Source organism: Scyliorhinus canicula, chromosome 13, assembly GCF_902713615.1.
Source record: "Scyliorhinus canicula chromosome 13, sScyCan1.1, whole genome shotgun sequence".
NCBI lineage: Eukaryota > Metazoa > Chordata > Chondrichthyes > Carcharhiniformes > Scyliorhinidae > Scyliorhinus > Scyliorhinus canicula.
In genome coordinates this window covers 46,770,913-46,780,282 of record NC_052158.1, presented here as the reverse complement: position 1 = coordinate 46,780,282, position 9,370 = coordinate 46,770,913, and the positions used below count along the sequence as shown (strand labels likewise).

The following is a 9,370-nucleotide window of genomic DNA, read 5'->3' as shown; positions in this document are numbered from 1 at the left end:
GCACTCCGTGACCTTGGCCTCGGCTCCTCCCTCTGGACTGGATCCTGAACTTTCTAGCCCACAGGCCACAATCCGTAAGGATAGGCAACAAAACCTCCTCCCCGATTAGGAGCTGTGTAGCACCAGGCTAAATCGCTGGCTTTGAAAGCAGACCAAGCAAGCTAACATCACGGTTCGATTCCCGTAAGAGCCTCCCCAAACAGGCGGCGGAATGTGGTGAGTAGGGGCTTTTCACAGTAACGTCATTTGAAGCCTACTCGTGACAATAAGCGATTGGGCAGCATGGTAGCATTGTGGATAGCACAATGGCTTCACAGCTCCAGGGTCCCAGGTTCGATTCCCCGCTGGGTCACTGTCTGTGCGGAGTCGGCACATCCTCCCTGTGTGTGCGTGGGTTTCCTCCGGGTGCTCCGGTTTCCTCCCACAGTCCAAAGATGTGCAGGTTAGGTGGATTGGCCATGATAAATTGCCCTTAGTGTCCAAAATTGCCCTTAGTGTTGGGTGGGGTTACTGGGTTATTGGGATAGGGTGGAGGTGTTGACCTTGGGTCGGGTGCTCTTTCCAAGAGCCGGTCCAGACTCGATGGGCCGAATGGCCTCCTTCTGCACTGTAAATTCTATGAAATCCTCAACACTGGTGCCCCATAAGGATGTGTCCTCAGCCCCCGACTATACTCCTTATACACCTATGACTGTGGCCAAATTCCCCTCCAACTCGATTTTCAAATTTACTGATGATACCACCGTGGTGGGTCGGATCTCAAACAATGAGACAGAGTACAGGAATGAGAGAGAGAGAATCTGGTGAACTGGTGCGACGACAATAATATCTCCCTCAATGTCAACAAAATGAAGAAGATTGTCATTGACATCAGGAAGCGTAGTGGAGAACGTGACCCTGTCTGCATCAATGGGAATGAAGTAGAAAGAGTCGAGAGCTTCAAGTTGTTCGGTTCCCAGATCATCAACAACCTGTCCTGGTCCCTCCATGCTGACACTGTAGTTAAGAAAGCCCACCAACGACTCTACTTTCTCAGAAGACTAAGGAAATACTTAGGGAAAAACAGTGGGCGAAATCTCTGGCTTGTAATGCAGAAAACAGCCAGCAGCGCGGGTTCAATTCCCGTACCAGCCTCGCAAAACAGGTGCCAGAATGTGGCGACAACGGGCTTTTCACATTGTGACAATAAGTTATTATTATTATTATTATTAAATTTGGCATGTGAGCTGCGAATCTCACCAATTTCTACAGATGCACCATAGAAAGCATTCTTTCTGGTTGTATCACAGCTTGGTATGGATCCTGCTCTGCCCAAGACCACATAAACTACAACATGTTGTGAATGTAGCCCAGTCCATCACACAAGCCAGCCTCCCATCCATTGACTCTATCTATAATTCCCGCTGCCTCGGAAAAGCAGCCAGCCTGATTAGCGACCCCACGTACCCCGGACATACTCTCTTCCACCTTCTTCCATCAGGAAAAATATACCAAAGTGTGAGTTCGCGTATAAACCGTCTCAAGGATAGCTTCTTGCCTACTGCCATCAGACTTTTAACTGGACCTAATTTGTATTAATTTGACCTTTTCTCTACATTTTGCTATAACGGTAACATTATATACTGTGGTCTCTCCTTCCTTCCCTGTGTATGATCTGCATTGTTTGTACAGCATGCAAGAAACAATACTTTTCACTGTATGCTAATACATGTGACAATAATAAATCAAATCAAATAGAACATAGAACATTATAGCGCAGTACGGGCCCTTCGGCCTACGATGTTGCGCCGACCTGTGAAATCATCTGAAGCCTATCTGACCTACACTATTCCATTTTCATCCATAATAGAACATAGAAATCATCAAGTGATCTGGAGACATTCTTTAGCATGCAGACAGAGAGACTAAAAAATACCTCCTTGCTTAAATGTAGCTCGCCAACTCAAAATGAAACTAAAACTTAGAGCCACAAACAGCTTCCAGCTCAAAACTAAAGTAAAAAGCAGAACCAGAGCCCAGCTCCACGCACACACTGATATCACTGCAGCCACTTGAGAAGACAAACATTTCTTAAAGTGACATTCCCATGACAATATCACATAGGCAATATCACATAGGCAATATCACATGTATGCTAATACATGTAACAATAATAAATCAAATCAAATAGAACATAGAACATTACAGCGCAGTACGGGCCCTTCGGCCCTCGATGTTGCGCCGACCTGTAATTACTTATTGGGAAGTAATAAAATGGTTACACATGATGTAGATGTGGGAAATACTGTTCCAATCAAACAACATCCACACAGATGTAACGCTATAAAAGTGGCACAAGTTCAAAAAGAAATTGAAATTATGCTTAACAATGGCATAATTGAAGTGGATTGCAGCCAATGGACCTCGCCCATAGTGATGGCACTGAAACCGGACGGTACCCAACAGTTGTGTGTGGACTATAGAAAGGTGAATGTAGTTACATAAACAGACTCTTATCCCATATTACAGCTGGAGGACTGCATTAAGACGGTGGGACATTCAGCTTTTATCTCCAAACTAAATGTACTTAAAAGTTACTGGCAGGTACCTTTATCCGAAAGGGCGAAAGAGATTTCAGCTTTTGGACTCCAAATGGTGTATACCAATTTAAAGTTATGTCATTTGGCATGAAAGACGCCCCAACCACATTTCAACAGTTAACTAACAATGTCATTTCAGAATTACCTAATTGTGCGGTATACATTAACGATCTGGTGATTTTTAGTCAGACATGGAAAGAACATTTCTATGTGGTGGTAAACCAAGTCAAAAGTGTGTTTGGAAAAGTCCAAGTCACGTTCCTTGATCATACAATTGGACATGGTCAAATGATCCCACAGGATGTGAAAACAAAAGCTATTGGGCAGTTTCCAATACCCTCGACACAGAGGGAAATAATGTGATTTCTTGGCATGAGTCGCTTTTACCTTAACTTTGTTGCGAAATGTAGCAGCGTGGTTGCTCCACTGATGGACTTGCTGAAGAAGCGTAGCACATTTCAGTGGGCGGCAGAGTGTTTTCAGACATTTGATGGTCTGAAGTCTGGGTTAACCACTGCTTCTGTGTTGGCCACCCCAAATGCCACAAAATGATTCAAGGTGGCTGTCGATGCGGGTGATGTAGCTGTCGGTGCTGTGCTCTTGCAAGAAGATTACAAAAGAAAAGAGCGGCCTATTGGATAGTTTTCCAAGAAATTAAATGATCACCAGAAGAAGCATTCAACAATTGAAAAGAAGACTTTGAGCTTAGTGCTGGCGTTGCAACATTTTAATGTTTATGTTACCAGCAATTTGTCTGAAACAATTATATGTACTGATCATAATCCATTGGAGCGATTCAGGATTAAAAATGCCAGACTCTTTCGATTGAGTTTATTATTACAGCCATTTCACTTAAAAAGTATACATGTGACAGGACGAGAAAATATGATAGCCGATGCTTTGTCACGAACGTGATGAAGAGAGGCAGGTTCAGTGGTTGAAGAAGAAGAACTAAAATGGCCCATATTATTATCAATGTTTGCTTGGTTTGGTTTTGTTTTAAAAATATGTATGTTTATTTTCAATTGTTATTAATGGGCAACTGAAAAGTTGAAATATGAAACCATCTTTGAAGTTGATGGTTAATTTTCTTTCTTTGGCTGCGGCGGGGCCTCTGCTGGGCCCTGAGGCTCAGAGCGGCTCCCCGGGGGCCCGGGCCGGGGTCCCCGCTGGGACATCGCCAGGACAGGCGGCTCAGGGCCCCGGCCCGGGATCTCCACACAGGCCCGGATCCCGATCATTGTGACTTCACAAGCCAGAAATCTGAGAATCTGACGGATGTTGTAAATGTAACCTTTATTGACCGATCAGGGCGTCGGATTCCTGTGAAGGGGAAGGTGGGCGACAATATACTGCACTTGGCTCATGAAAATGGGATTGATCTGGAGGGTGCATGTGAAGCCTCACTCGCCTGTTCAACCTGCCACGTGTATGTGGATGAAGAGCATTTCGATAAACTGCCTGAAGCCGTTGAAAGGGAGGAAGACATGTTGGACATGGCACCAGTCCTGCAGCTCAACTCCCGGCTGGGGTGTCAGGTCATCCTCACCAAAGAGTTAGAAGGCATGGAGCTGACGCTGCCAAAAATCACCAGGAACTTCTATGTTGATGGGCATGTGCCAAAGCCCCATTGATGGCTAATTGCTGGGACGTGTGGTGTATCGGGAAAATCGCATCATTCCAGTAATGCTTTGAACGTGACGGAGCAGCACCTAATGGGCAGTCAGTTTTACCTCGAGGCGGGGGCAGAGAGGGACAGTGCAATCAATTTGTTAGTGTGCCGTTGGAGAGAAGACGGGCTGCAAGAAATGCAAGGGCAAAAGTCACTCAGTATTCCCCCTTCATTCCCTCCAGTCTCACTCCCCGTCTTACTCTCTCCCACAACCTCTCTGAGGATTTCCAAGCAGTGTGTCTTCTCCTGTCTCACCCCTGTTCTAACCACTGCTATTAGCACCATTAAAGTGGCATCCATCAGATGGGACTAAGTTTTGCGATTTGGGAAAGTGCCGTTTGTTCACTTGAGCTTTGTAAAGCCACGAGCAGCAGTACTGGAATCTGGAATGCTGTAAATTGACTCCTTTATGGTGAAGGGGCCAATGGTTCCTGAGCATAAATGCACAAATTAACTTAGAACGCAGGAGGTGCGGTGGCTGCAGTGGTTTCTTGAGAAATTTCTTGACACAGCAAAAAGAGTTTTGAGGTCAAAGTTTTTCAGAAGGATAGAGATTGAGCTCTGCTGTCAGAGAGTACAGATCTCTGCAGGGTATCCCAGTGAAATTGTGTGAGTTATGATGCACAGAATGGATTCACTAGGTTCTCTGGGATTTTGGTACCAGACAGTTCAAGGCCGAGACTCGGAATAATTCATCAACGTCCCAAAGTGAGATCCCTCCTCTCCCACTGACCTGTGAACCCAGAAGTGGCCAATATCTCACCCAGGTTGAGCTCTGCTTTGTAACCCTCTGCAGACTCCTCCAGAGACCAGCTTATCCAAGTCACACTGGGTGTGTGGATAGCCAGCGGAAAGACCTCTCAAACAGCAATGTTCTCAATGTTCTCAACTACTGTTGCCATTCATTCTTTCATTTAAATCGACTGTTTACCGTAGGGCATATTTAAATCGATTCTTTACTGGAGGCAACTGTTGAAATCGACATTTTACAGACGGGAATTGTTTAAAGAGACTGCTTAGCGTAGGGCACCATTCAAATAGCCTGTTTACTGTAGGGAACTGTTTAAATAGACTGGTTACTGTAGGGCACTGTTTAAATAGACTTTACTGTCGGGCACTGTTGAAATAGACTGTTTATTGTCGAGAACTGTTTAAATAGATTTTCTTATGGAAGGGCACTGTTGAAATAGACTGTTTAATGTAGGGCACTGTTGAAATAGACTGACTAGGATAGAGCACTGTTGAAATAGACTGTTTACTGAAGGGCACTGTTGAAATAGACTTTACTGTAGGGCACTGTTGAAATAGACTTTCCCGTGGGGCACTGTTGAAATAGACTGCTTACTGAAGGGCACTGTTGAAATAGACTGCTTACTGTAGGGCACTGTTGAAATAGACTTTCCCGTGGGGCACTGTTGAAATAGACTTTACAGTAGGGCACTGTTGAAATAGACTTTCCCGTGGGGCACTGTTGAAATAGACTGCTTACTGTAGGGCACTGTTGAAATAGACTTTCCCGTGGGGCACTGTTGAAATAGACTTTACTGTAGGGCACTGTTGAAATAGACTTTCCCATGGGGCACTGTTGAAATAGACTGTTTACTGTCAGGCACTGTTGACATAGACTTTTTATTGGGGGGAACTGTTTAAATAGAAAGTTTACCGTAAAGCACTGTTCAAATAGACTGCTTACTGTAGGAAACTAGTATATGTTGATTTGCACTCAGGTGTTGTCTATCTGACTGTTTACTGTTGGACACTGTTTATATAGATTTGGCTATAGTGAAATGTATAGTACACTGTTTACCTTCGGGCATGGTTGAAATAGACTATCTATAGATTGTTTACTTATTAATAATAATCTATATTGTCACATATCTACTTACATTAATACAGCAATGAAGATGCAGTGAAAAGTTCCCAGTTGCCACATTCCGGCACCTGTTCGGTTACACTGAGGGAGAATTCAGAATGTCTAATTCACCAAAGAAGCACTTCTTTTGGGACTTGTGGGAGGAAACCTGTGCATTCAGGGTAAACTCACGCAGACACGGGGAGTATGTGCAGGCTCCACACAGACAGTGACCTACAACGGGAGTCGAACCCGATACTCACATGATGCGAACAAACAGTGCTAACCACTGTGCTACCGTGCTGTCCTAAAAGACAACTGGCAGAGAATAATTTCTATCAATCGACCTCTGGGGTATGCTTTCACTGCCCCTATCTGTTCCCTAAGTTCGAACACCGTTTAAATAGACTGTTCACTGTAGGGCACTGTGTAAATAGACTTCTTAACGTTGGGCACTATTTAAAGAGACCGTTTACTGTCGGGTACTGTTGAAAGAAACGGTTTACAGTAGGGAACTGGTATCTGACGATTTACACGAAGACGTTGTTGATGTGACTGTTTACTGTAGGGCACTGTTTAAATAGATGGTTTACTGTAGGGCACTGTTAAAATTGTCTGTTTACTGTCGGGCACTGTTGAAATAAATTGTTTATTGGAGTGAACTGTTTAAATAGACTGATTACTGAAGGGCACTGTTGAAATAGACTGTTCATTGTAGGGAACTGTTTCAATCGACTGTTTGCTGCAAAATACTGTTTAAATAGTTCTGTTTACTGTTGGGAACTGGTATATGACGATTTACATTGAGGAAATGTCACTGTGACTCTTCACTGTAGGGCATTTTTAAATAGGCTGTTTATTGTCAGACACTGATGAACTGGACTGTTTACTAGAGGGCACAGTTGAAATAGACTCCTTAGTGTGGGGCACTGTTTAAATAGGCTGTTTACTGTAGTGCACTGTTGAAATAGACTGCTTACTGTAGGGCACTGTTGAAATAGACTGTTTATTGTAGTGAACTACATAAATAGTATTATTATTGTCGAGCACTGTTCAAATAGACTGATGAAGGGCACTGTTCAACTAGACTTTTCTGCAGGGCACTGATGAAATAGACTGTTTATTGTACAGAACTGTTTAAATAGACAATTTACTGCAAAGCACTATTTAAAAAGCCTGTTGACTGTAGGGGACTGGTATATGATGATTTACACTCAGGCGTTGTCTGTATGACCATTTACATTAGGACACTTTATATAGACTACTGTAGTGACTGTTTACGTACACTGTTTACCTTAGGGCACAGTAGGAAATAGACTGTTTACTAATTAATAATAATCTTTATTGTCACAAGTATTCTTACATTAACACTACAGTGAAAAGCTGCCAGTTGCCACATTCCGGCGCCTGTTCGTGTACACTGAGGGATAATTCATAAAGTCAAAACAACAAATAAGCAGGTCTTCTGGGACTTGTGGGAGGAAACCAGAGCATCTGAAGTAAAGACACGCAGACATGGGGAGGACGTGCAGACTCCACACGGACAAGCCCGGAATCAAACCCAGTACCCCGGTGCTGTGAAGTAGCTAACCACTGTGCTGCTATGCCATCCTAAAAGAAAACAGGCAGAGGATGGCTTCTAACAATCGACCTCTGGGTTATGGGCCCAGCATGCTTCCACTGTGCCACTCTGCTCCCTAACTTCGAAGACTGTTTACTGATTTAGACTTTATTGTTGGATACTGTTTAAATAGACTACTTACTGTTTAAAGATACCGTTTACTGTAGGGTACTGTTGAAATAAACTGTTTACTTTAGGGAACTGTTAAATAGACCGATTACTGAAGGGCACTGTTGATATAGACTGTTTAATGTAGGGCACTTTTAAATAGACTGTTTACTGCAGGGAACTGGCTTATGACGATTTTCACTTGGGCATTGTCAATATGATTGTTTACTGTAGAGCATTGTTTAAATAGACTGTTTACAGAAGGGCACTATTTAATTAGTCTGTTTACTGTTAAATAGACCGTTTAATGTAGCGCATGGTTTCAATAGACTGTTTACTGTTGGGAACTGTTATATGCCGATTTACACTAGAGCGTTGTATATATGTCATTTTACTGTTGGACACTATTTAAATAGACTGTTTACTGTAGGGCACTGTTGAAATAGACTGTTTATTTTCGGGAACTGTTTAAATTGACTGTTTACTGTAGGGAACTCGTTTATGACGATTTTCACTAGGACGATGTCGATATGATTGTTCATTGCAGGGCATTGTGTAAATAGACTGTTTACAGAAGGGCACTATTTAAATACACTTTTTGCTGTAGGACACTGTTTAAATAGACTGTTTACTGCCTGGCACCATTTAAATAGACTGTTTACTGTAGGGCATTGTTGAAATAGACAGTTTACTGTAGGGCACTGTTGAAATAGACTTTTTACTGTAGGACACTGTTGAAATAGACTGTTTACTATAGGGCACTATAGAAACAGACTATTTATTGTAGGGACCTGTTTAAATAGACTGTTTACTGTCAAGCACTGCTTAGCTAGACTGTTTAGTGTCGGGAATTGGTATATGATGATTTACACTCAGGCACTGTCTATATGACTGTTTACTTTAGGACACTTTATATAGACTTTACTGGAGAGAACTATTTCCGTAAACTGTTTACCTTGGGTTGAAATAGACTGTTAATAGATTGTTCAGTTCTTTATAATAATCTTTATTGTCACAAGTAGGCTGACATTAACACTGCAATGATGTTACAGTGAAAAGACCCCAGTTGCCATATTCCGCCGCCTGTTCGGGTACACTGAAAGAGAATTCAGAATGTCCAATTCACCAAACAAGCAGATCATTTGGGAATTGTCAGAGGAAACCAGAGCATCCGGAGTAAACACACACAGACACGGGGAGGACATGCAGTCTGCACACAGACAGTGACCCAAGTCGGGAATCGAACCTGGTACCCTGGTGCTGTGAAGTAACAGTGCTAACCACTGTGCTACCATGCCGTCCTAAAAGATAACAGGCATAGAATAGTTTCTATCCATCGACGTCTGGGTAATGGGCCCAGCATGCGTCCGCTGTGCCTCTCTGATATCTAACTTCCAACACTGTTTAAATTGACTTTTTACTGTCGGGCACTCTTTAAATAGACTGCTTCGTGTAGGGTACTGTTTAAAGAGATCGTTTGCTGTAGGGCTCTGTTGAAATAAACTGTTTACTGTAGGGAACAAGTATATGATTTACAC

At 43.0% G+C, this 9,370-nt stretch overlaps 1 protein-coding gene across 1 annotated transcript; it reads left to right on the top strand.

Annotated features, from left to right (window-relative positions):
• Positions 1-3,676: 3,676 nt before the first annotated feature.
• On the top strand, positions 3,677-4,391 carry LOC119975591 (ferredoxin-2, mitochondrial-like; the record flags this gene model as incomplete). The annotated part of the gene is made up of 1 exon (XM_038815377.1): positions 3,677-4,391. A coding segment is annotated over one exon (537 nt), but the record flags the coding sequence as incomplete, so codon positions are not given.
• Between the last annotated feature and the right edge of the window lie 4,979 nt (positions 4,392-9,370).